The 27,637-nt window shown below is 54.9% G+C and overlaps 1 protein-coding gene across 8 annotated transcripts; it reads left to right on the forward strand.

Annotated features, from left to right (window-relative positions):
- Positions 1-289: 289 nt before the first annotated feature.
- LOC309531525 (apical endosomal glycoprotein-like) lies at positions 290-27,569 on the forward strand. Of its 8 annotated transcripts, none has more exons than XM_082221095.1 (28): positions 917-990; positions 1,205-1,306; positions 1,735-1,908; positions 2,004-2,132; positions 2,869-3,002; positions 3,081-3,147; positions 3,243-3,359; positions 3,459-3,608; positions 11,345-11,427; positions 11,622-11,780; positions 12,464-12,554; positions 12,998-13,153; positions 13,359-13,574; positions 13,978-14,102; positions 14,196-14,286; positions 15,254-15,358; positions 16,221-16,358; positions 23,897-24,027; positions 24,119-24,329; positions 24,417-24,548; positions 24,636-24,760; positions 24,849-24,942; positions 25,036-25,191; positions 25,302-25,421; positions 25,539-25,669; positions 26,011-26,128; positions 26,217-26,383; positions 27,327-27,569. In XM_082221095.1, exons 1-28 carry the CDS (start codon positions 948-950, stop codon positions 27,372-27,374), a joined length of 3,513 nt encoding a protein of 1,170 aa, XP_082077221.1. In that variant the 5' UTR covers positions 917-947; the 3' UTR covers positions 27,375-27,569. The 8 variants fall into 8 exon arrangements, with proteins under 8 accessions (XP_082077228.1, XP_082077221.1, XP_082077222.1 ...); XM_082221096.1 differs by having other exon boundaries at positions 25,542-25,669; XM_082221097.1 differs by having other exon boundaries at positions 25,036-25,125.
- Positions 27,570-27,637: the final 68 nt, after the last annotated feature.

Consider the following 27,637-nt stretch of genomic DNA (forward strand, 5'->3'; position numbering starts at 1 on the left):
AATAATAATTTAAAAATCAATGATGATAATCATTTCTAATTATTTCCCACCCACTGTGGGTGGCTCCCAACAGAATACAGTATTAAAAACACGACACAACTCACCGTACAAGCAGCTTCCTTCACGTCCGGGGCGCGGGAAACGCCGAGGAGAAAAAGCGCCAAACGGCGGGCCCCGCCCACCACCCGACCTGTGATTGGCCAAAAGGCCGACCTATTGCCGCCGAGATTTTTATTGTTGCTGTGGCTGCTCTGCGCGTGCGTCGAGCGAGGGGGTCCGGGGGGGGCCGTTTGGACGAGGGCAACGTGACTGGAAAGAGGGAAACGGGCCGGAGGGGGGAAGAAAGGGCAGAAGACGCGCCACCGCCGCCATTTTGGTTGAGGGCAGTGGGGCCTAGCCTGGCCGTTGGGTGGCGCTGGTCTCCTTCGTGAGGTGGGCGCCTCGTTGGGGGTCCCTGCGGAGAAGGAAGCCGGAGGGACCCGCGCGCAAATCCCCTCAGGGAGGAGTCCCAACAGTGCCTGAGGGGCCTGGTTTCTCCTTCTTATTATTATTATATTATATATTATTAAATATAAATATATTTTTATATATTATATATATATAATATATATAAAATCTTATAGTTAAGGTTGATTATTATTATTATTATTATTATTATTATTGATTATCCTCATTATCAGCGTTCTCCTTTTTCTCCTCCTCCTCGCAGCGTTTCCCTGAGCGCTGCTTCCTCGCTCCCTGGCCCAGGAGGCTTGGCCAGAGCAGAAGAGGCGCCTGAGAGCCCAGGGTAGCCCCACAAAGTGGATTCCTGTGGGCCCCCGGCGTCTTTTGGGGTGCAGGGACCAAAGTCCTGGTTTCTGCCTCCGCCCCGCCAGCCTTTTGCCCGCCTCGCCCTGCGGGCGTGCAGATAAGTTGAGGGCAAAGTCCTGCTGGGCGCTGCTGGGAGGATGGCACGCCTGTGGGTGCTGTGGGGTGTCCTGCTGGGCTGGGGTGAGCCGGGGGGCGAAGGGAGATGGGGGCTGCGAATCCTGTCCCTCTCTCTCTTCCCTCTCTCAATTCCCAAAGTCCTGGGAATTATAGCTCTGAGCAGCGGGTTGGACTAGATGACCCTTGAGGTCCTTCCATCTCTCCCATTTTGGATGCTCCCTGTCTCTCTCACACTTCCTCTCCTTTTAATGGCACTTTCCCCCTTTTTCCCCCCTAGCTGGGCCTCCATTTCCTAGCTGGGGCGCCTATGGGAACTCAAGCGTGAGCACCTGCAACTTTGCCTGCGACCGCTGGGATTGCTCTGATGAGAGCCATTGCGGTAAGTTTTGGCGTCACCAAAGGAATCGGGGAGACGTGCCTCGATTCCCCTCTTAGAGAGTGATTTAACCCATCTTAGCATCCCTCAAAGCACCCTGGGAACTGTAGTTTCCTACGGGAGGAGAATATTCAGCACAGCCTTTCCAAGGAAACTCTGGGAGTTATAGCTCTGAGAGGGTCTGCTTGGGAAACTGAACAAACTACAGTTCCCACAATGTCCCCCAAAGCACCCTGAAAACGATTGCTTGCTCTGGGCATTGAGGGTTGCGATTCCCTGGACAGAACTACAGTTCCCAAGCCCATTTCTCTTCTTAGAGAACTCTGGGAACTGTAGCTCATGGGGGGAACAGGGGTCTCCTAAGGGCACTTGGTGCCCAGAATGCTGGGAACTGTAGCTTGCTCAGGGCGCCTGATTCCTTCTCCTTCCAGGCTACCGGAATGGGCTGGCACTGCCAGGGGCCGCCTTGGCCTGCGACTTTGAAGGCACCACCTGCGGCTGGGAGGATGTCAGCACGTCTGGGTACCGGTGGCACCCAGGGCGGGGCGGAGGCTGGGCGCACGGCGCCGACCCCCCCTTCGACCACACGCTGGGCACCGACCAGGGTAAACGTGCTTCATTTGAAGGGAGGGGAAGCATTGCTTAGCGGTTGGAGCACCCCTTTGACCTGGCACACCCCCCCCCCCCGACCTCCCTTCAGGCTGGTACATGAGCACCTCAGAGCAGCGAGCCAAGCCGCCTGCCGCCCCTGCCCGACTCCGCTCCCCGACCCTGAGCGACGCAGCCTCAACCTGTGAGCTCCGCGCCTGGTACAGCATGGCCGAGACAGGTAAGCTTGGGGGGCTGGCGGTCAGAAATCCAACAGGCGCAGAGCCACCTGCTCGGCCTTTCCCCTGGTGTGGTGGGGGAAATGCCGCCTAGCCCGGTTCTCATAATTCCATATCAATATTCAACTCTGGCTCTGGCCCGGTGGAACGCTCTGCCTCATGAGACCAGGGCCCTGCAGGATCTGATTTCTTTCCGCAGGGCCTGGAAGACGAGTTGTTCCGCCTGGCCTTTGGCTTGGAGCCAATTTGATTCCCTCCCTCCCTCTCTTTCTTTTTTCTTTTCCTTCTCCTCCTGCGATGAGGCTACATTTTAATATTTTAATGTTCCATTATTTTAATGTTGTATTTTATTTTTGTTTTTAAGTTGTAATCATTCATCTTTTTTTATTATTGCTTGTAAGCCGCTCTGAGCCCGGCCTTGGCTGGGGAGGGCGGGGTATAAATAAAAAAATATTATTATTATTATTATTACATAATACGTTTCTAAACTGCAGGATGTATCGTATCATATAATTAGTATTTATTGATTTCCAGACTACTGACCAACCTGGTAGGGTCAGTGTAAAGAAATACCATCCTGATCATTCTTATCTTGACATTTACTGATGCCCTGCTTCCCGCCCCCATTGGGGACTGATAAAAACGAGAGCGGCTGAGACGAGATGGCAATCTGCAATCCTCACCAGGGTCAGACTAGATGACCCTCGGGTCCCTCACCCCTCCGCCCTTCCCCTGCAGGATTCAACGGGAGCTTCACATTGGAGTTGAGCCACGGCGGCCACGTTGTCCCCCTGTGGCGAAGCCCCGCCTCGTCCTCTGGTGCCTGGCGCCCCCTGCTGGCCTACACTGGAAGAGTCCGCGGCGCTTTCCAGGTGGGTCTTGGGCTCCTCGCTCTCCCCGGCCGGCTCCTGCTCCGGAGCATGTCAAGAGAGCTGCCTCCCCCTCCACAGGTGACCTTCTCCTCGGTGGCGAGCGTGGCGCTGGACGATGTGCAGTTCAGGAACTGTGGCCCCCAAAGTAAGGCTTTCTTTTCCGCCTCCTCAAAACCCTGCCAACCAGATAGACTGCCTCTGGGCTTGGAGGCTCCCCGTTCACCGTCCCAACATTTCCAGGTCCTCGGAGCTGCGCCCCAAACGAGCGCCCGTGCCTGCCAAGAGGCTGCGTGGCCCCTGCCCGCCATTGTGATGGCACCGAGGACTGCAGCGACGGCAGCGACGAACAGGGTTGCGGTGAGCAGTCGGGGCCGGGGGAGGGACATGGGCGCCACTGGAAGGGGGAGAGCGGAAAAGGCACCTTGGGACCCTCCCTCACCTGCCTTTCTCCCCCAGAGACCTTCCTCTCGTGCTCCTTCGAGGAGGACTGGTGCAGGTGGACAGCGGGTGCCAACCAGAGCCTCTCCTGGGCGAGGAACTGCAGCTCCCAGGTGCCGTCGTCCCCAGCCCGTCCCACCCGCGACCACACCACCAACACGCCGGAAGGTGGGTGCTGGTTGTTAATATGTAGAGGATGCCAGCAAGGCTGAATCTTTCCGTAAAGAAATGATTTGAATCAAGTCTTACCAACTCGGGGCATGTGCAGAGTTCTGCACCTCCAGGAGCTCACAACTATCTTTCTGAGCTCATTTATACGTGTGGGGGGCATGATATTGACATAGATAGAGATCATTTAAACATAGAGATAATTTATAGGCAGAGATACACATAATTAATAGCTCTGTTCCATGAGCATGGATGTGTATATGTGTGTGTGTATGGGTGTGTGTGTGTGTGTGTGTGTGTGTGTATATATATATATGCAGGTTTTGGTGTCTTCGGGTGTCTTCCCGTGTAAGAGTCGGGGTGTCTGTGCGACGTTTCGACGAGGTCTCACTCGTCATCTTCAGGCTGGTGCTTTCGGCTTCTTGTTACTGGAACAGAGCTCTGTTCCAGTAACAAGAAGCCGAAAGCACCAGCCTGAAGATGACGAGTGAGACCTCGTCGAAACGTCGCACAGACACCCCGACTCTTACACGGGAAGACACCCGAAGACACCAAAACCTGCATTCCTGTACCCGTGAAAATCTACGAAAGCATATATATATATATATGTCAGGGGTTCAGAAGCAGAGACGCAGAGAAGGGTGGAAACAGAGAGCGAGGGGGAGGAAGCCGAAGGGAGAATGAGTGATGATGACGACCCGAGATCTCCAAGCCTAAGCAGTGAGTCAGAGGACTCCCAAAAGGGAGCCCCAGTGAGCAGAGCAAGGGGGGGATCCGGGGGGACACCCCAGGAGGAAGGGAACAGAGGAGATTCAGAGAGCAGCAGCTGGAAGTCGGGACCCACGCTCATAACTGAGGGCGGCAGCAGCTGGAAGTCGGGACCCACGCTCAAGACTGAGAGCAGCAGGGAGGAAGGTAGCCAGGCATCGGGTTCCGGAGGCTGTCAGCAGGAGGGAGGGCACGAGTCAGGGGTGGTCACGCCCTCCTCAGAGAGCGAGGCAACGGTTAAGAGGAAAGTAGAGAGTTGGGCGCGCGCGCCAAGTTCAAATGCAGCGGAAGCTGGAGCAGTAAGCAGCCCGGAGAGTGAGCCAGGTCCTAAAGCCCGCCGCAAGGAGGCAGAAGGATCAGGGGGGTCAGCGTCAGAGGAGAGTAGAAGGGAGGAGGCCCAGGGGGGCAGAAGGACCCAGAGACGTAGGGAGAGGCGAAGGAGGTGGAGCAAGGCTAGGGTATTAAGCTGGTGTGCAAGAGGCGGGGACTCAGACGGGTCTTCGCCGACCTAGAGCAGAAGGTGTAGAGCTGCACGCTGCAGTTCGGAAATGAAACCTGTAACTCAATAAAGACTCTTTTAAAGTGGACGCTGTGTGGCGTGGTCCTATGTGAGCTGGGACCTGGTAGCAGCTCTGACAGTAAGACCCGTCTCTTCAAAGCTTCAGAAACCTGAAACCTCGCAGCGGGAGCAGAAGCCGCTAGGGGAGGAAGAGGGGTGTCTGTAAGCGAGCTCACAAAGGTTAGCAAGATGACGGAAGAACAGAGGATCTCCGCGCTGCAAGAGGCAGTGACCCAGTTGTCCTCAGAGGTATTGGCTTCCAAGAAACGGGAGGAGGAGACTACAGCCGCCTACAGAGACCTACACGCCAGGTTTGAAATGCTTGTTAAGCAAGGGCAACCGGGACCCAGACCGGAGGGCGTGGGATTGGCACGGAGAGCAGGAGGGCTTGTGGCTCACTTCGATGGGACTTTGCAACAGTACCCTAATTTTAGAGCAGACGTAATGTGCGCACTGCAACTGCTGGCAAAAGACTTTAGAGATGAGGAAGAGAAGGTGGGGTTCATATTGTCCCATTTGCATGGGGATGCCAAAGCCTGGCTGCGCAATTTGTGGAGGGATAAAGATCCGGCGCTTCAGAATGCAGATGCCTTTATCAAAGCGATGGATGCGTGTTTTTTGTCTACTATTGATGTGGATCTTGCCAGACGGGAGATTCATGGACTAAAACAAGGGAGGGCGAGCGTCCGGCAGTATCACGCCCGATTTTTTGCGCTGGTCAGTGCTTTAGAATGGGATCGGGATTCGCCCCCTGTCAGAGACCTCTTCTGGGAGGGTCTAAGTTCAGCGGTTAAGGATGAAATTGCAAGGGGGGAGAGGCCCCGAAGCACGCAGGAGGTGGTCCAAAGGGCGCTGACTGTGGGGGTGAGGCTGGAAGAACGTCCATGGTGCAGAGATGAAGGACGTGGAGGGCGCGAAGCAGCGAGAAGTTTCTCTTTCGTTCCGAGGGAAGCAGCGCGTGCGCAATCCACACCTCCGCCAGGAGGGGGAGGGGAACCGATGGAGGTTGGAGGTGCAAGGGCTCAGTCAGCAGCCAGAGCCCTAGCACCGGCAGCAGGGAAAGCGAAGCCTCCTAGAGGGAACAGGAAGTGTTACATCTGCGAGGATCCAGGCCATTTGGCGAAGGAGTGTCCCCGGAGGCTCCACAAGCACACTGCAGCCTCAGCAATGGTGACTGCAGCAACGCAGCAAGGAGAACCACAGCAGGGAAACGACGATGTCTGGCTGGAGACGGAGGCACTGGGGCCCAGCCAGACGCATCTGTGAAGCAGTCCCCAGCAATCTTGCAACCCACGGATCCCCTCCCACCCAAACCAGTAGTGCAGCTCACAGCATCTCTCCAGCTACCCGACGGCGTCACTATCGAAGTGCCGCTTTCTGTGGATTCTGGAAGCAACGCAGACTTTATAGCGCAGAGCTTTGTGGAGCAGCACGCTATACAGCTATTGCCTGCCACTCTGCCCCTGCAAGTCGTCACAGTGGATGGCAGAGAGTTGCTAGGGGGGCAGGTGGTGAAGCAGACGCCACCGATGGTGATGCGCCTTGGCAACCACAGGGAAGTCATCAGTTTTAATGTCACCCAACTGTCGGACACGCCCATTGTGTTGGGCATGAGTTGGCTGGACAGGCACAGTCCGACACTGGCTTGGTACCAGAGACAACTGATCTTCGGCTCCTCTTATTGCGCAGAACACTGCATCCTGCCCCGACGGGAGGGAGAGGAGGAGGAATCACAACTGCAGTTGGGAACGTTGCAAGCGGTCCCCCACAAATACGCGAGCTTTTTGGAGGTCTTCTGCGAGAAGGAGGCGGACAAGCTACCCCCTCACCGGCCATATGACTGCAAGATTGACCTCCTACCGGGGGCGACGCTGCCGAAGGGGCGGCTATACTCCATGTCTGAAGATGAAATGCAGGAACTCAAACAGTTCATCGAGCATAATCTGGAGCGTGGCTTCATCAGAGAGTCCAAGGCAGTGGGGGGCAGTCCCGTTTTCTTCGTGAAAAAGAAAGACACGCCCCAAAAAAGACTAGTTGTGGACTACCGCCTTTTGAACCAGATGACCAAACCGTCTGATTACCCCATGCCCAGGATTGACGACCTCCTCGCGACGGTGCGCAAGGGACGCGTGTTCACCAAGTTGGACCTGCGAGGGGCGTACAATCTCATCCGCATGCGGGAGGGCGATGAGTGGAAGACGGCCATGTTCACACCGCTGGGCACCTACGAATACAGAGTTATGCCCTTTGGATTACAAAATGGCTCTCACTGTTTTCAAGCTTTTATGCATCACGTGTTGGAGGGACTCCTCTACAAGACATGCGTCTGCTTCCTGGATGACATCCTGATTTTCTCTGACTCGCAGCAAGCTCACGACCGAGACGTGAGGGAGGTGCTCAGCAGGTTGCAACAACATAGACTGTACGCCAAGCTGGAGAAGTGCCAGTTCGACACGACGGAGGTGGATTTCCTGGGATACAAGTTGTCGGACAAGGGGATAGCCATGGACAGCACCAAGGTTCGTGCGGTATTGGATTGGAAAAGCCCGCGCAACCGGAAGGAGGTCCAGCGGTTTGTCGGCTTCGCCAACTTCTATCGCAAGTTTATCAAGGGGTTCGCGATGCAGACGGCAGCAATTACGGACACGCTCAGCTCCAAAAAAAAGAAATTCATCTGGACGGAGCAGGCGGAACAGTCCTTTCAAGCGCTCAAGCATCTCTTCGCATCGGAGAAGCAACTGCTGCATATCGACCCCAGTAAACCGTTGAGGGTAGAGACAGACGCGTCAGACAGAGCCGTGGGAGCTGTCCTGCTGCAGCGAGACCCGCAGGGGGTGTGGCGGCCGGGAGCGTTCTACTCCAGAAAGCTCAGCAAGTCGGAGCAGAACTACACCATCTGGGACAGGGAGTTGCTGGCCATTCATGCAGCTTTCAAGGCGTGGAGGCACTTCCTAATCGGCGCCAAGCACACGGTGCAGGTCTGCACGGACCACAAGAATCTGGAGCACTGGCGCACGGCTCAGTTCCTGAACCAGAGGCAGATACGTTGGGCGGAGTTCTTTGCTGACTTCAATTTCCGAATAGAGTACGTCCCAGGCGACACCAACATCATGGCGGATGCACTGTCCCGAAAACCGCAATACCTAGAAGAGGTGACGCCAGCGGCGGCCATGCACATCTTCGCACCGACGGCGTGGGCGTGTGCCTCAGCTACAGTAGACCTGGATGCGGTGCGACGTGCATTGCGGGACGACTCATTCGCGCAAGACAAGATGGCGGAACTGCTCAGAGGCACGGCTACCACGGACGAGTTCCAGGTGCGGGACGGCTTGCTCCTACGCAAAGGGGCTGTCTATGTACCAGGAGACGACCTTCGCGCCAAGGTACTGCAACAGTTGCACGACGCACCCACGGCCGGTCACTTTGGCACAGAGAAAACGATGGAATTAGTCGCGAGAGACTTCTGGTGGCCCAGGCTGAGAGGAGAGGTCGCGGACTACGTCGCGAGGTGCGACACCTGCCAGAGGGCCAAGCCGGTACACAGACCACCGGCGGGACTGTTAGAACCGCTGCAAACACCGTTTGAACCGTGGGAGAGGGTGGCCCTGGACTTTGTGACGGATTTACCCAGCTCGAGAGGCAAGACAGCTGTGCTAGCGGTGGTGGACTTGTTCACCAAGATGGCACATTTCATTCCGTGTGCGAAGGTGGCCACGGCGGAACAAACCGCCAAACTGTTCATAGATCACGTGTTCAAAGTGCATGGCCTGCCACGGTCTATCCTGTCCGACCGCGGACGCCAGTTCATCTCGTCTTTCTGGCAGAAGCTGATGGGTTTTCTAAATGTCAAGGTCAATCTGGCATCAGCAAGACACCCGCAGACCAACGGGCAAGCAGAGAGGGTCAATGCCATCATGCAGCAGTACCTGAGATGCTATGCCAATCAACAGCCTGCGACGTGGGTGGATTACCTGCCGCTAGCCGAGTTCGCTTACAACAACACGAAGCACGTGTCCACAGGAGTGACGCCGTTCTTTGCCAACAATGGGAGGAATCCCAGAACCTTCCCGGGACTGGAGAGAGTGGGGGAAGGAGAACCACAGACGGCGGACGCGTTCGCGTCAGAGCTGCAGGCGGTCCACGATCAACTCAGACGGCAGCTGGAGCTAGCTAAGCACGCCTACAAGGTGCAAGCTGACAAGCACAGGCGGGTTGGCGAAGTGATCCAAGTGGGAGACTGGGTCTGGTTGGCAGCCCACGCAGTGCCGACCAGGTCGCTTGCCAAGAAGAAGTTGGGGCACAAGCAGATCGGTCCGTACCAAGTCGAAGCGCAGATCAACCCGGTAGCCTTCCGACTGGCGCTGCCGGAGGGTTCCAGAATGCATCCGGTGTTCCACAGGTCGGTGCTCACTCCCTACAAGGCACCTCACAGGTTCCAGGAGCCAGGGACGGCGCCAAGTCCGCTCCGGGAACGGACGGAGACGCGGGAGGTGAAGCACCAGGACCACATCAACGAGGTCACGGAGATTTTGGACTCCAGATGGGGGGAAGAGGGAGTCGAATACCTCTTAGCCAGAGAGGGCACCCGGGCCAGCGCCAATAGCTGGGTACCAGACTACGCTTTGGAGGAACCCCTGCTCAAGGACGAGTTTCATGCCCTCTTCCCACACAAACCCATGCCAGCGAGCTTCTTCGACGACTGGTTGTTCACACCCACACTTTCTTCCAGCACGTTCCATGGATTCGACTCAGAAGGGGAACCCGCACGGAGCACCCGTTCCCCAGAAGGTTCACCGGCAGGTTCGGCATCAGGCAACTCGTATTGGTGGGACGATCGACCAGAGGAGCGATGGCGCAGGAAGTGGCTGGAGATGCCAGGTCGAGCGACCGACGCAGAGACTGACATGGACGTGTTCGGGGAGGACCTCGGGTTCGAGCACGGCGGTACAGAGATGGAAGAGCAACAAGTCCACGTCGACGACCGCGAGGGGGAAGACTCGGAGGTCTTCAGTTGGCGGCCACCCACGGGGAGCGACCTGTATCCAGCATTCCCTCCCATGATGATGGAGCGCCCAGCACCCACACCTGACAGCGGGGAGGGGGGAAGGGGGGGCTTCGAGGGGGGGATGGATGTCAGGGGTTCAGAAGCAGAGACGCAGAGAAGGGTGGAAACAGAGAGCGAGGGGGAGGAAGCCGAAGGGAGAATGAGTGATGATGACGACCCGAGATCTCCAAGCCTAAGCAGTGAGTCAGAGGACTCCCAAAAGGGAGCCCCAGTGAGCAGAGCAAGGGGGGGATCCGGGGGGACACCCCAGGAGGAAGGGAACAGAGGAGATTCAGAGAGCAGCAGCTGGAAGTCGGGACCCACGCTCATAACTGAGGGCGGCAGCAGCTGGAAGTCGGGACCCACGCTCAAGACTGAGAGCAGCAGGGAGGAAGGTAGCCAGGCATCGGGTTCCGGAGGCTGTCAGCAGGAGGGAGGGCACGAGTCAGGGGTGGTCACGCCCTCCTCAGAGAGCGAGGCAACGGTTAAGAGGAAAGTAGAGAGTTGGGCGCGCGCGCCAAGTTCAAATGCAGCGGAAGCTGGAGCAGTAAGCAGCCCGGAGAGTGAGCCAGGTCCTAAAGCCCGCCGCAAGGAGGCAGAAGGATCAGGGGGGTCAGCGTCAGAGGAGAGTAGAAGGGAGGAGGCCCAGGGGGGCAGAAGGACCCAGAGACGTAGGGAGAGGCGAAGGAGGTGGAGCAAGGCTAGGGTATTAAGCTGGTGTGCAAGAGGCGGGGACTCAGACGGGTCTTCGCCGACCTAGAGCAGAAGGTGTAGAGCTGCACGCTGCAGTTCGGAAATGAAACCTGTAACTCAATAAAGACTCTTTTAAAGTGGACGCTGTGTGGCGTGGTCCTATGTGAGCTGGGACCTGGTAGCAGCTCTGACAATATATATATATGAAATGTGTATTTCCATATGTATATGCATTTGTATATAAATAAATACATAAATAATATGGATATGTGGGTATATGTGTGTATAGATACGCGTGTATAGATTTATAAATATAATTGGCATATGTGTGCATATATAGATATAGATATAAAACAAGTATCCATATGCAATGTATGTGTCTTTATAGATGACATAGAATCATAGAACTCTAGAATTGCAGAGTTGGAAGGGACACTTCAGGTCATCTAGGCAGGAATCTTTTGCCCAAATTGGGGCTCGAACCCACGACCCTCAGATTAAGAGGAGAAAACCAGCCAGATGATTTATAGATCTATTTATAGATCTTGTGATTGTATAACAGAGATTTACAAACTTTTTACGTTGGGGTCACAGTGACAAATAAATCTTGATCTTGGGATGGCATCTCGCTGGCCGTGCCTCAGCTCCCTCTTTCGCTCTCCTCTCTCACAGGGCACTTCATCTACGTCGCCGGCACCCAGCCGGGCCGAGCTGAGCTGGTCAGCCCCACCCTGGTGGTGAACGGGTCCTGCCATGTGAGTCCCTTATAATCATTATCATCATCATCATTTACGATTTATTATTTGCAAAAATATGGGAGGAGGTTATTATCATCGTTTAGTATTTGTTTTCTACGGAAATATGGGCCAATATATATGAGGAATATCGGCCGCCCCTGTACTGGCGAACGGCTCGGACCCTCGGCTCTAGCGCTACGTTTCCCTTCCAGCTGGTGCTCTATGCCCACCTGCACGGATCGGACGCCAACCGCCTGAACGTCTACTCCCAGATGGAGACGCAGAGGGAGCTGATCCTCAGCCGTGCCGGCGACCTGGGCGACTTCTGGTTCCGCCAGGAAGCCACTTTCAACGGCACCGAGGACTTCCAGGTACCCCCAATCCCTGTAAGGGCAGAGGAGCACTGCTGGTGCCAGGAATTTGGCAGCCCTGCCCTGACTTCAGGGTTCGACATTCACCAGGCATTTTTGGCGCCAGGTTGGCCACATCTCCCTCTGGCAGGGCCCTTAAGCAGAAGGGCTTATTTCAAAAAAAGGGGACCCCAGCGGTCATGTAGTCCAACCCACTCCAAGGCAGCCATCTTTGCTCAAACTCTCCAAGCTCTTCTTCCAAACTTCCTAAGAAGAAGAGGCTTCTTATTGCCCCTTTTTCTCCTCCCTTCTTCCCTACAATAACCTTGCCAGCCACACCCCCCCACCCTTGCCAGGGAGTCTCAGAGGAGGCAAGAGACTCCAGGGTCTGTCTGAGTGAGGATTCAAACCCGGATCTCGGGCACTGAGGACTGCGCCACACTGCCTTCCCAGAGCACTTCTGCAATATTATAGTCAGCAAATAAATAGGGGGAATAAAGAAATATAGTCAAGTCAGTAAATAAATAAATAGGGGAAATAAAGAAATATAGTCTTTTCCTGGGCTTTACTCTGGATGTTTTAATGCCAACTGCTTGGAAGGGTTGTTTTTTTCAAATATAAAGTGGTACAGAAAGGAAATGGAGAACGCTCATGATAAGTAAAAAAAGAAAAGGTTTTCTCTCGGACTCGCTCCCTCCTTCCAGATTGTCCTTGAGGGCGTCATCGGGAAGGATCCCCAAAGCAGCATCGCTCTGGATGACCTGATCCTGTCTCCCGGTTGCATCCAGCAAAGTGGTGAGGGGGAAAGGTGTTGAAAGAAGGCTCCGGTTCCCTTGAGGGCAATTCTTTCTCCCAAAATATTTCACATATCTGCATGTGTGCACATGTATGTGTAATGACTGCTTGTCAATATTAAGAAGATGCCAGCAAGGCTGAATCTTTCTGTAAAAAACTGGTTTAAATCAAGTCTGACTGAATTGGGATTTAAATGGTGGTTTCAATTGTCATTTAAATTGATTTCATTTCAATCAAATCCACCCTGCTCTGGAAATTTATTATTCCAAAAAGGAAACCTTCTTCTGGTTGTTGATATTAAGATACCAGCAAGGTTGAATCTTTTTGTAACAAAAATGACCTATGGGAATGGGGCCCCCAGGGTCATCCAATCCAACCCCACCTTTTGGGCTGCGACCGATGAAGAGTCCCGGACACTGGCGCCCCCTTCCCTCCCCATCCAGACCTGCTCTCCGCTCCCCCCACCGAGCAACCACCCGGACCGGTGCCCTGCAAGGACGACCACTTTGCCTGTGACAGTGGGGCGCGCTGCCTCGACAGCGAGCAAGTGTGTGACTTCAAGGCCGACTGCGACGACAACACCGACGAGAGCCAGTGTGGTGAGCGTCTGCCGTGGGCCTCCGTTAACCCGCGGAACTGCCTGCCACAGGAGTCTCTTGTGACACGGAAAGCAGATTCCCTGCTGGGCCTGAGCCCACCCAGGGGTGGCACCTGGGCACCCTAAAATCTGCTTTGGGCATCACAGAATGATAGCTGGAGTCATCTAGCCCAGCCCCGATCCCAGCAGCCCCTGTCCTTTCCTAGGAGCCAGCAATTTCACCCATGGCATGGGCGGCTGGGCGGACGTCAGCGTGGGCCGCATCCAGTGGGTCAGCGCGGGGCCGGATCCTGCGTCGCCCGGACTGGGCCTGGGCCAGGCTCCGGGGCAGATGCTCTCCCTGGCCAGGGCCACCACGCCAATCCTGGGGCCTTCCAGCTGGGCCTGCGCTGTGGAGCTGCAGTTCAACACCGGCCCTCAAGGTAGGTGCAGCCGCTCCTGGGGCCTTCCGGCTGGGCCTGCGCGGTGGAGCTGCAGTTCAACACCGGCCCTCAAGGTAGGCGCAGCCAGATCCACGTTCCATGTAAACGCGCAGGAGCTGCGACATGCAGGCAGACGCATGCAAATTACTATTATTATTATTTACTATCATCATTGACTATTATTTACAGAAATATTGGAGCAGATTTTGTGATTTAATTTGGATTTTTAAAACAAAGTGCTTTGGGAGGAAAAATCTTTCTCAAGATTTCCTCTTTAAGTGACATCAGAGTCCAAAGGCTATTCCCCGGGAAATAAGGATTTATTTTAAGTTCTTCACGTGTGCTAAAACTCAGTAAAAATAATCCTGATTGTTTAACCACATCAGTCACACTCTTTTCCCAGGGCTCCTGGCTCTGGCTGTCACTGACGCAGCGGCGGGCCGGTGGTTGTGGCACGCCCAGGGCAATGGCACTGCCGCCTGGCAGCACGCCACCGTGGCCCTGGGTGCGAGAGAACGGCCTTTCCAGGTGAGCCAGCAGCTCCCCCACCCCGCCTGAGGTGGGTGACAGCGGGTTGGGCTGGATGACCCCTGAGGTTCCCTTATCTCTGTCTCCCCGAAGCTGGAGCTCCTGGCGACGGAGGAGGATCTTGCCCTGGCCATCGAGAGCGTGGCCTTTCTGGACTGCGGTGCTTCTCTCTCGCGCCCCTCAGGTATGTCACCATCGGAGGGCGCTGATTCCCCTCCGCCCGTCAGAATCATTCTTCAACATTTTCCCAATTTGGGGCTGCTGTTGTTTTCCAGGCATCCCCAACCTTCGGCCCTCCAGATGTTTTGGACTACAATTCCCATCCTTCCTGACCACTTGTCCTGTTAGCTAGGGATCATGGGAGTTGTAGGCCAAAACATCTGGAGGGCCGCAGGTGGGGGATGCCTGGATCCATCAGCTGCCGGGAGTCCCTGTCGGGGGTGGAATGCATGCTATTAATAATAATAATGGTGACAATGATGATGCTTCAATTTGAAGAATCGTTACTAGTTTTGTAATGATTTCCCCATCCTAAATTTCTCTAAACTGCCTGGGAGGAAGGCAGGATATAGTATAATATGTATATATTATAGATATAGATATATAAATATATATACACATACACATAATAAATATATACATAAATATACATAATAAATATAGACATCATATCAATTTATACATAGCAATAACAACAATAGAATACTGGGCACAATAACAATAGTAAGAACAGTAACATGATACTGGGCCCAATATAATACGGGGTGAGTACACATGTTCCACGGGGCCTCCTTTAAAAGACTCACCCTGGATATTGTTGTTAATAATAATAATAATAATATTCCGCTTCTTCTTCCTCAGGGTGTGACAGTCCAAAAATGATTGTTTTCCTTATTATGCTGTATTTTACCATGCTTTGATTTATGCTCTGTAAAATAGCCTCTGAAAATGGTACACTGCCCTGAGATCTTTGGATTAATGCTAGTATATACTAATCTTAATATACTTATGATATATAATGTAATAATGATGATTATAATAAGAATCATAATATTAATAAGAAGCTATCTAAGTGTGTGTGTGTTCTTCCCCCTGACTGTCTCTCTCTCTCTCTCTCTCTCTCTCTCTCTCTCTCTCTTCCTGCCCCGCAGGGCTGTCGTGCAACTTTGAGAGCGACCTGTGTGGGTGGTTTGCTGAGCCGGGCGACGGGTTTGAGTGGCGCCTCCACATCGGCCAGGACCACACGACAGGCAGAGGTAGGAAGATTTGAACCCAAGACCTTCCCTTTCAGGAAGCTGCTTGTGTTTCCAGTCCTCCTGCGCTGGTTTGGCAAGGAGCAAAGGTTTGCCGTCGAAATTATTCCACTCCCATGGCCAAATCGGGTGGAATTATGCTGATAATGTCACTATAAGTTGCTATATAAGTTTTCAGCTGAATTTGGAGAAAGGGCTTGCAGCTTTTGTGGGATCTGCTCCTTGCAAAAGAGCAGAAAGCCTGCCAATTTTGAGAACAAACCTGATTTGTGATGGGGGTGGAATAATTTCAATTGCAATTTGTGCACCCAAAGCAGCTCACAGCTCCTGGGGCAAACCTTGACACATCCCAAAAGAGATTTCTTTTTTGAAATTGAAATGGTTGTTGTGATTAATTTGATATTATGCTGCTGTTACTGGTTTAAGGTTTGGATGAAAGATGCCCCCTCAAATGTGCTCTTATGTTCCAGTTCCATATGGGTGGGGTATAAATAATATATTATTATTATTATGCGGTTGGATATAAATCACATTAATAGTAATTGTAATAGTAATAACTGCCCGTCTCCAAATCACACAGTCGGGTTCGTAGGCTCGACCAAAATGACTTAAACCATTCCTATCAGTTTGCCAAGAATTTCTAGATGGCTCGAAAAACCTCATTTTGGAAATAAAACAAAAAAATCAATCATTGATCCAGTTTCAGTCCCACAAATTATCCCTTGTCGGGGAGTTCCAAAGGAGGCAGCTGCTCTCTGAAATGGAGCTTAGGGGGCAAGTCTCAGGGGGCAAGCAGTTGGATTTTGAGGGCAAGCTGAGCCTTGGCGCAAATTCAAACCCAGGACCTGACCCTGTCGCCCCACAGGTTCTTTCCTCTCGGCGGACCCTGCGGCACCCGGATCCCGCGGCCGGCGGGCGAGGCTGGTCTCCGCCCCCCAAGCTTCGCTGACACTGTCCAACGCCTGCCTCTCCTTCTGGTACCGCCTGGAGGGGCCCCAGATTGGTAAGGGCAGCTCTCAAGTGGCAGGCAGTTCCCCAGATGGTGCAGGTTTGAGAGCAGGATGCTGGGAAGGCCCAGGACGCAAGGAGTGCCAGCCTGACAATCAAGTGGCAGGGAGTTCCAATGGAGGAGACTTTCAGATCTCCAGAGGCGAGGGGATTTCTTCATCTCAAGTAGCAGGGAGTTCCCAAGATAGCAAGCGCTGCAAGTCCATCCAGGAGGGAGGAGGCCATTCAGCCAGCTGGCATGCGGGCCAAGATTTCCAAAGGGAGTTTTCGTCATGGAAGAGGGCGGGACTCGAACCTGCAGCTTCAGCTCTAGCAAGGAATTTCAGCAGAGGGAGGGATGCCCTCGAAGGAGTGGCATCGCCGGAGACTTTTCAGATGAGAATAATGAAATTTTTATATACCATCCTATACGCCAAAGTCTCAGGAAGGTTCACAGACAAATGAACAAATATCAATTCGTTATTGAGAAATAATATTTCTTACTGCTTATTATCATTTTTATATTATATTTTTATATTATTTATATTGTATTTATAAAAAAAAATGAAATTCTTATATTATCATATAAAAAGAATGATAAGAATAAATAATGGTAAAAAGTACTATTTCTCAATAACGAATATTGGTGACAAGTTATAATCCAGAAAAATTAAGAACACTGGTTGATGGTATTAAATGATGAGTGGTAATGAGCCACGATGATGATGATGATGATGATTGTCAGAGCTGCTTCCAGATCCCAGCTCACAGAGGACCACGCTAGCCGGCAACACTGTACAAAAGTCTTTATTGAGTTACAGTTTCCATTTTCAAGCCGCAGCGCGCAGCTCTACGTCTTAGAAGCTAGACCGGCGAAGCTCCGTCTGAGTCTCCGCCTCCTGTACACCAACTTAATACTCTAGCCTTACTCCACCTCTTCCGTCTTTCCTTCCTTCTCTGGGTCCCTCTGCCCCCCGTGGTCTCTTCCTTCCTGGACTCTTCTGACGCTGACCCCCCGGACTCTTCTCCCTCCTTGCGGCGGGCTTTAGGACCTGGCTCCCTATCCGGGCTGCTTACTGTGCCGCCTTCCTTTGCATTTGAACTTGGCGCGCGCGCCCAACCTTCAACCTTCCTCTTGACCGTTTCCTCGCTCCCCGATGGAGGTGTGGCCAATCCTGACTCATGCCCTCCCGCTTGCAGCGAGCCGCTTGATCCCGATACCTGGGACCCCTCCTCCCTACTGCGCTCTGGTGGGGAAGTTGGCCCCGATTTCCAACTGCTGCTCTCTGAGTCCCCTCTGGTCCCTTCTTCCTGGGGTGTCCCCCTAGGCGCCCCCCTTGCTCTGACCACTGGTCGATTCACTGGAAAGACTCAGAGATCTCGGGCCGCTGTCATCGCTCATATTTCCTTCGGATTCCTCCCCCTCGCTCTCTGTTTCCTCCCTTTCCTGTGCCTCTGCTCCTGAACCCCTGACATCCATCCCCCCCTCGAAGCCCCCCCTTCCCCCCTCCCCTCCTTCAGGTGTGGGTGCTGGGTGCTCCATTGTTATGGGGGTGAGTGCCGGATACAGTTCGTTTCCCGCGGCGTACATCCAACTGGATAAGTCCGGCTCTTCCTCCTTGCGCTCGCCGACGTCGATCACCTCTGCTTCCATCTCTGTGCCGCCGTGCTCGAACCCAAGGTCCTCCCCGAACACGTCCAAGTCTGTCTCTCCCTCGGTCTCTTCTGGGTACGTTGCTCGCCCGGGACCCTCCAGCCACTTCCTGCGCCACTGCTCCTCTGGTCGATCATCCCACCAATACGAGGGTTCTGAGGCAGATCCCGAGGGTGACCCCTCCGGGGAATGTGTGCTCAGTGTCGGTTCCTCGTCCGAGTCGAACCCCTGGAACGTGCTGGCTGAAAGCGTGGATGTGAAAAGCCAGTCGTCGAAAAACTCGGCTGGCATGGGCCTGTGTGGGAAGAGGGCATGAAACTCGTCTTTGAGCAGAGGTTCCTCCAAAGCGTAGCCCTGCACCCAGCTGTTGGCACTGGCCGGGGTGCCCTCTCTGGCGAGAAGGTATTCTACTCCCTCTTCCCCCCATCTTGAGTCTAAAATCTCTGTGACCTCGTTGATGGGCTCCCCCTCTGGCGACCCCCCCTGCGTGGTCCTTTCCCCGAGCGGGCTCGGTGCCGTCCCTGGCTCCTGAAATCTGTGAGGTGCTTTGTAGGGAGTGAGCACTGATCTATGGAATACCGGATGCATCCTGGATCCCTCCGGAAGTGTCAGCCGGAAAGCCACCGGATTGACCTGTGCCTCGACTTGGTAGGGCCCTAGCTGTTTATGCCCTAGCTTCTTCTTAGCTAACGATCTGGCCGGCACTGCTTGGGCTGCCAACCAAACCCAGTCTCCCACCTGTATTTCTTCCCCAACCCTCCTGTGTCTGTCAGCCTGCACTTTGTATGCGTGCTTAGCTAGCTCTAACTGCCTTCGAAGCTGTTCGTGGATCTCCTGCAACTCTGACGTGAATGCGTCCGCAGCCTGTGGCTCCCCCTCCCCCACCCTCTCTAATCCCGGGAAGGTTCTGGGATGCCTCCCATTGTTGGCGAAGAACGGCGTCACCCCCGTGGACACGTGCTTCGTGTTGTTGTAGGCGAACTCGGCGAGTGGCAGGTAGTCCACCCACATTGCAGGCTGCTGATTTGCGTAACATCTCAGGTACTGCTGCATGATGGCATTGACCCGCTCCGCTTGTCCGTTGGTCTGCGGGTGTCTCGCCGACGCTAGGTTGATCTTGACGTTCAGGATGCCCATCAGCTTCTGCCAGAAGTTCGAGATGAACTGTCGCCCCCGGTCGGACAGTATAGACCATGGCAGACCGTGAACTTTGAACACGTGATCTATGAACAGTTTGGCGGTCTGTTCCGCCGTGGCCACCTTCGCACACGAAATGAAATGTGCCATTTTGGTTAACAAGTCCACTACCACTAGCACTGCTGTCTTGCCCCTCGAGCTGGGCAGATCCGTGACAAAGTCCAGGGCCACCCTCTCCCACGGTTCGAACGGAGTTTGCAGCGGTTCCAGCAGTCCCGCCGGCGGTTTATGCACTGGCTTAGCCCTCTGGCAGGTGTCGCACCTCGCAACGTAGTCCGCGACTTCCCCCCGCATCTTGGGCCACCAGAAGTCTCTAGCAACTAATTCTATCGTCTTCTCTGTGCCAAAGTGCCCGGCTGTGGGTGCGTCGTGCAACTGCTGCAGTACCTTAGCGCGAAGTTCGTCTCCCGGCACGTAGATGGCCCCTTTGCGGATGAGCAACCCGTCGCGCACTTGGAACTCGTCTCTCTTCGCCGTGCCCCTGTGCACCTCTTCCATCTTTGTTCGTGCGAAGGAGTCGTCCTGCAACGCGCGAAGTACAGCATCCAGGTCTACGGTTGCCGAAGCGCACGCCCACGCTTCTGGTGCGAAAATGTGCTTGGCCGCCGCTGGCGTCGCCTCCTCGAGGTATTGCGGCTTCCTGGACAGTGCATCCGCCATGACGTTGTTGTCACCTGGGACGTACTCTATCCTGAAGTCGAAGTCCGCAAAGAACTCCGCCCAACGTATGTGCCTCTGGTTCAGGAACCTCGCCGTGCGCCAGTACTCCAGATTCTTATGGTCCGTGCGGACCTGCACTGTGTGTTTGGCTCCGATCAGGAAGTGCCTCCACGCCTTGAATGCTGCATGAATGGCAAGCAACTCCCTGTCCCAGATGGTGTAGTTCTGCTCCGACTTGCTGAGCTTCCTGGAGTAGAAGGCGCACGGCCTCCAATCCCCATGCGGGTCTTGCTGCAACAGGACTGCTCCCACGGCCCTGTCTGAGGCGTCCGTTTCAACCCTCATCGGTTTGCTGGGATTTACATGCAGTAGCTGCTCTTCGGACGAGAAGAGACGCTTGAGTTTCTGAAAGGACTGCTCCGCCTGCTCCGTCCAGATGAACTTCTTCTTCTTGGAGCTGAGCGTGTCGGTAATGGCCGCCGTCTGCATCGCGAACCCCTTGATGAACTTGCGATAGAAGTTAGCAAAGCCGACAAACCGCTGGACCTCCTTCCGGTTGCGCGGGCTCTTCCAGTCCAACACTGCGCGAACCTTGGCGCTGTCCATGGCGAGCCCCTTGTCCGACAATTTGTATCCCAGGAAATCCACCTCCATCATGTCGAACTGGCACTTCTCCAGCTTGGCATACAGTCTATGCTCCTGTAGTCTTCGCAGAACTTCCTTGACGTCTCTGTCGTGAACCTGCTGCGATTCAGAAAATATCAGGATGTCGTCCAGGAAGCAGACACACTTCTTGTAGAGGAGCCCCGCTAACACGTGATGCATGAAAGCTTGAAAACAGTGGGAGCCATTTTGTAATCCAAATGGCATAACTCTGTATTCGTAGGTGCCCAGGGGCGTGAACATGGCCGTCTTCCGCTCGTCGCCCTCCCGTATGCGAATAAGGTTGTACGCCCCTCGCAGGTCCAACTTGGTGAACACGCGTCCTTTGCGCACCGTCGCGAGGAGGTCGTCGATCTTGGGCATGGGGAAAGCCGTGGGCTTGGTTTTCAAGTTCAAAATCCTATAGTCCACCACAAGTCTTTTTTGGGGCGTGTCCTTTTTCTTCACAAAGAATACGGGACTGCCCCCCACTGCCTTGGACTCGCGGATGAACCCGCGCTCCAAATTATGATCTATGAACTCCCTGAGTTCCTGTAGTTCATCTTCAGACATGGAATACAGTTTCCCTGTCGGCAGCGTCGCCCCTGGCAGGAGGTCAATCTTGCAGTCATAGGGCCTGTGGGGAGGTAGCTTGTCCGCCTCCTTCTCGCAGAAAACCTCCAAAAATTCTGCGTACTTGTGGGGGACTGCTTGCAGCGTGCCTACTTGCAGTTGTGTCTCCTCTTTTTCCTCCTCCTGTCTGGGCAGGATGCAGTGTTCTGCACAGTAAGAGGAGCCGAATATCAGCTGCCGCTGGTACCAAGCCAGTGTCGGACTGTGCCTGTCCAGCCAACTCATGCCCAATACTACAGGCGTGTCCGACAGTTGGGTGACATTAAAGCTGATGACTTCCCTGTGATTTCCAATTCGCATCACCATCAGTGGCGTTTATTGTGCCGCTCGATGAAATCCTGCCCTATAAAGTCCGCGTTGCTGCCAGAGTCAATGGTAATTGGCACGTCCATTGTGAGTCTATTGGGTAGCTGGAGCGATGCGGTGAGCTGCACTACTGGTTTGGGCGGGAGGGGGTCTGTGGGCTGCAAAATCTCTGGGGACTGCTTCACTGACTTGTCTGGCTGGGCCCCAGTGCCTCTGTTTCCAGCCAGACTCCGTCGTTTCCCTGCTGTGGTTCTCTGTGCTGAGTTGCTTCTGTTACCGTCGCGGAGGCTGCAGTGTGCTTGTGGAGCCTCTGGGGACACTCTTTCGCCATGTGCTGAGGACTGTCACAGAGATAGCACTTCCTGTTCCCTCTAGGAGGCTTCGCTTTGACTGCTCCCGGTGCTAGGGCTCTGGTTGCTGACTGAGCCCTGGCACCTCCAACCTCCATAGGTTCCCCTCCCCCTCCTGGCGGAGGCGTGGATTGCGCATGCGCGGCATCCTTGGGAAAGAAGGAAGGCACTCTTGCCGACTCGCGTCCTCCACGCCCTTCGTCCCTGCTCCATGGACGTTCTTCTAGCCGTACCCCAATCGTCAGCGCCCTCTGAACAATCTCCTGAGTGCTCCGGGGTCTCTCCCCCCTCGCAATCTCGTCTTTTACCGCACTGTTCAACCCTTCCCAGAAAAGGTCTCTGACTGGAGCTGAATGTTTGTCCCATTCCAGGGCACTGACCAGTGCAAAAAAGCGGGAATGATACTGCCTCACACTGGCCCTCCCTTGTTTCAGCCCATGTATCTCTTTTCTGGCGATATCAACGTCTATATTTGATAAAAAACACGCATCCATCGCTTTAATGAAGGCATCCGCACTTCGGAGCGCCGGATCCTTATCTCTCCACAGATTGCGCAGCCACGCTTTAGCGTCTCCATGCAAATGGGATAGGATAAACCCCACCTTCTCTTGCTCATCTCTAAAGTCTTTGTCCAGCAGTTGCAGCGCAAACTGCACATCTGCTCGGAAGTTGGGGTACTGCTGTAAATTCCCATCAAAATGAGATACGAGACTGCCTCCTCTTCTCCCCAGCCCAATTCCCTCCGATTTGGGTCCCGGTTGCCCCTGCTTTGTAAGCACTTCCAACCTGACTTGGAGATCCTTGTAGGCGGCAGCTGCTTCCTCCTCCCTCTTCCTGGATGCGAGTATCTCGGCGTTTAGTTGTGTCACTGCATTTTGCAGGGCTGCTATCTGCTGTTCAGTATTCATCTCGTCCGACTTCCGTGAGCTCGCGAAGAAGCACCAATCTTCACTCCTCGCTGCGCCCACTCACGCTGCAAGACTTTTGGTGCAAAAAGTGGGGACGGAGCTTACTGTCAGAGCTGCTTCCAGGTCCCAGCTCACAGAGGACCACGCTAGCCGGCAACACTGTACAAAAGTCTTTATTGAGTTACAGTTTCCATTTTCAAGCCGCAGCGCGCAGCTCTACGTCTTAGAAGCTAGACCGGCGAAGCTCCGTCTGAGTCTCCGCCTCCTGTACACCAACTTAATACTCTAGCCTTACTCCACCTCTTCCGTCTTTCCTTCCTTCTCTGGGTCCCTCTGCCCCCCGTGGTCTCTTCCTTCCTGGACTCTTCTGACGCTGACCCCCCGGACTCTTCTCCCTCCTTGGGGTGGGCTTTAGGACCTGGCTCCCTATCCGGGCTGCTTACTGTGCCACCTTCCTGTGCATTTGAACTTGGCGCGCGCGCCCAACCTTCAACCTTCCTCTTGACCGTTTCCTCGCTCCCCGATGGAGGTGTGGCCAATCCTGACTCATGCCCTCCCGCTTGCGGCGAGCCGCTTGATCCCGATACCTGGGACCCTTCCTCCCTACTGCGCTCTGGTGGGGAAGCTGGCCCTGATTTCCAACTGCTGCTCTCTGAGTCCCCTCTGGTCCCTTCTTCCTGGGGTGTCCCCCTAGGCGCCCCCCTTGCTCTGACCACTGGCGCTCCTTTCTGTGAATCTTCCGATTCACTGGAAAGACTCAGAGATCTCGGGCCGCTGTCATCGCTCATATTTCCTTCGGATTCCTCCCCCTCGCTCTCTGTTTCCTCCCTTTCCTGTGCCTCTGCTCCTGAACCCCTGACAATGATGATGATGATGATGATGATGATGATGATGATGATAATAATAATAATGATGATGATGATGATGATGTATTTATACCCCGCCTATCTGGGCAGCTTCCAACCAGATATTAAAAACAATACAGCATAAATAACAATCAGCAAGAATCCTTTAAAAATAAATAATAGCTTAATGGTTATAGCAGTTAAGAAAAGGAAATACAGTAGTAAGAATAATGAACAAAGATAAAGACACATAGCGGTTAGGGGAAAGGATGAGATGATGATGATGATGATGATGATGATGATGATGATGATGATGATATAATAGCAATTAATGGAGCCCCTGTCCCCCTCTTTCCCAGGCACCTTCAACCTGCTGGTGAAATCCGCCGGTGCCGCAGAGGAAGTTCTGTGGACCCGGGCAGGGAGTCAGGGCACTGCTTGGCGCCGTGCCTCGGCCACAATTCCCCAGCATCTGCTGCCTGGCTTCCAGGTGAGGTCTTGGGATCAAATCCAGCCTAGAATAAGAACAAGCAAAATCATCGTGAATAACAGCACCGGAAACTATTTTCATTCCATTCCAGGTGATCTTTGAGCTGCTCCGCGACGGCTTCGTGGGAACCGTGGCACTGGACGACGTAGCACTGGCGCCCGGCCCCTGCGCTGCCCCCCTCCGCTGCAACTTTGAGGAGCCCGGCGCCTGCAATGTTTCGGGAGGAGGGTGGGTGCGGCGGCAGGGCGGTGGCACCTCAGGGCAAGGCCCGCCCCATGACCGCACCCTTGGCACGTCGGAAGGTGAGTGACGCCAGGGTCAGGCTGGATGACCGCCGGGTCACAATATGGAAGGAGACCCCAACTGGAACTCGCCGCTTCCCTCCCCAGGACACTACATGGTTGCCGACACCAGCGCCCTGGCAGCGGGAGAAGCGGTGCCGCTGCGGACGGGGATGTACCTGCCGCTGGGGGGCACCCACTGTGTCGGATTCTGGTACTACCTGAGCGCTGGAGACGCAGGTAAAAGCTCGGGGTGGGATGGATGACCCACCAGGGTCCCGCCCTGCCAGAAAGCTTGATGACTCCACCAAAGCGCTCTCTCACCAGGCTCTCTGCGCGCCTCCGTGGAGGAAGAGGGCGGGAGGCAGGCTGAGGCGCTGGCAGCGGGTTCAAGGCGGCACGGGAGCTGGCGCTACGCAAATTTCACGGCGGAAGTTGGCGGCGAGTGGCGGGTGAGCGCCAAAGGGGAGAGTCGGGTTGGGGGAATGGTGCTGGGTTTGAGTTTGTGGCAGTATGCGGACCCCCCTCTCTCTGGCGCAGGTGGCTTTTGCGGCAGAAGGCAATGGAGGGGCTGTGCCATCGTATGTGGCGCTCGACGACCTTGAGGTGACACCAGGGAGCTGCCTCGGCGCTGGTAAGTCTTGGGAGTTGTAGTGCCGCATGACCAAAGAGTTCGGGGTGCAGAATATTGCCAGGGGATTGACTGCTCTGGCTTCTCTCCGCTCAGGCTCATGCGATTTTGAATCCGGCACCTGTGGCTGGAGGAAGCCCCACGGTGATTGGCGGAGCTGGGATTGGGCCGGGGCGGGCACGGACGGTGAGTCTCGCACGCGGTACCCCCAAGCGTCTGGGGCGGGAGGCTTACGACTCACGACCCTGCAAGGTGGGTCGAGGGGATCGGAATGAATCGTCGCAATAACGGTTTGCTCTGAGCCGGGTCCGGGTGCGAGTAATCGGGCTTCTCTCCCGATTATTATTTTCATTTCTCTCTAGGGCGCCACATCTCCGTCCAGGTGGGCGCAGGACACCACGCCGCCCGCCTCACCAGCGAGACCCTTGAAGGCACCGGCTGCTTCCACTTCCGCTACCGCATGGCCTTCCAGGGGGAAAGTGGTGAGTCAGGTTTTACTTGGGCTGGTGGAACTCCCTGATATGGGAAGAGAATTACTGCGGAGCCTCTGGCACCCGAACCCACTGCCCACATGACTCCGCCTTCCTTTCCCTCCCCAGCAGGCAATGCTGAGCTCCGGGTGCTCCTGTCCAGCCCGCAGGGGGAGCGTGTGGTCTGGCGGGCAGCCAGCCACCAAGGTTGGGCCTGGCGGGAGGAGAGGCTTCTCATTGACAGCGGTGGTGAGTTCCAGGTAAGCCATCTCAGAAGGTTTGGTGCCTTTGAGACTGCCTGCCACTGGTGTTCCTATGATAATTAAACTTCCTTATATTATTCCTATTAAACTCCTTTAAATGTGACGGCCTTTGTCCACCTTTGGGACTGCCTGCCACTGGATGCCCTATAAAGACGTGGGGCTTTTCGGTTCGGAAAAGAGAATCCCAATTACCCCGTTGGGACTTCTTGCCACGGCACCATGAAACTTTGGGACTCCCTGCCACTTTGGAACGCCTCTTGCATGAGACATTCAGCAGGCGGCGGATTCGAATTCCTTCCTGGCAGGAGGCACTGCTGGTTTGAACCCATGTCTCGCAGGTGGTGCTGGAAGTGGGCACTGGCGATTGGTCTGGCATGGGCACCATTGCGGTGGACGACGTAGCATACGTGGCAGGAGGCGGGTGCGAGGAGCAGCGCCAGGAGAGCAGTGGTGAAGGTGAGGGGAGGCCCAATGCTTTGGGGATCTGGGGTTTGAGAGAGACACAGGCACATACAAACAGAGTCTTCTCCCTCCCCCCCCCCAGGGAGCAGTGCCCCCACCCTGCCTTGGGAGGCTGCCGTTGCATCCGCAGCCGCCTGCGCCCTTTTTGGGGGACTGCTGGCCTGGGCTGTCGCTCACCGCTGTCGGAAGAAGTGCTGGCCGTTGGAGGCGCCCCAGTTCGAGGCCTTCGACAATGTTGCCTTCCAAGACGTGAGTCCCTCTCACCCTGGACCCCCTGTCCCACCCCCAGCCCCGTCCCCCTTCCATACGCCAGAGGCAGTCTACCTGCCTCCCTGTGATAAGAAGTGGGGCCTCCAGGGCCAGAGGCAGCCTACCTGCATTGGTGAATTCCATGCTGTCAGGGGCTCAGGAGCAGAGGCGAGGGCAAGGGAGGAAACAGAGAGTGAAGGGGAGGAGTCCGAAGGAAAGATGAGCGATGACGACGACCCGAGATCTCCGAGTCTTTCCAGTGAATCGGAAGATTCACAGAAAGGAGCGCCAGTGACCAGAGCAAGGGGGGAGCTTAGGGGGACACCCCAGGAAGAAGGGACAAAAGGGGGTTCAGAGAGCAGCAGTTGGAAATCGGGGCCAACATCCCCAACAGAGCGCAGTGGGGAGGAAGGGCGCCAGGCATCGGGATCAGGCGGCTCGCCGCAAGGGGGAGGACATGAGTCAGGAGTGGCCACACCTCCATCGGAGAGAGAAGAAACGGTCAAACGGAAAGTGGGAGGTTGGGCGCGCGCGCCAAGTTCAAATGCACAGGAAGGCGGCACAGTAAGCAGCCCGGAAAGGGAGCCAGGTCCTAAAGCCCGCCGCAAGGAGACAGAAGGGTCCGGGGGGGGGTCAGCGTCAGAAGAGTCCCGGAAGGAAGAGACCACGGGGGGCAGAGGGACCCAGAGAAGAACGGTCAGGAGGAAAAGGTGGAGTAAGGCTAGAGTATTAAGTTGGTGTACAGGAGGCGGAGACTCAGACGGAGCTTCGCCGGTCTAGCTTATAAGACGTAGAGTTGCGCGCTACAGCTTGAAAATGGAAACTGTAAATCAATAAAGACTTTCATACAGTGAATGCTGGCTAGCGTGATCCTCTGTGAGCTCGGATCTGGAAGCAGCTCTGACACATGCCTGGCCATGAACTACCCGCTTTGCATTTGCAGGACCAGGTTCGGATCGTGGAGCTGCCCATCAGCGCACCAACAGAATAGCCCCTTTCTCCCCAGAAGGATGCCTGCCTAGCTGGCGGGTTGGACTGGATGACCCTCAGATCCCTTTCTGACTGGGCACGATTTCTCTGGACGTGCTGAAGGCAGACAACACGAAACAAAGGAGAAAACTGTGGCGTTTTTTCCGTAGCCGCTCTCGTCTCCTGTGAAATAAAATGGGATTTCTGCCCCAAAAAATGGTGTCGGGGTGTCTGTGCACGAACAGAGCTCAGGGAGTTTGGGACGGAGGGGGGGGGACAGCCTGC

This window comes from Podarcis vaucheri (assembly GCF_965113315.1).
Source record: "Podarcis vaucheri genome assembly, chromosome: 4".
Classification (NCBI taxonomy): Eukaryota; Metazoa; Chordata; class Lepidosauria; order Squamata; family Lacertidae; genus Podarcis; species Podarcis vaucheri.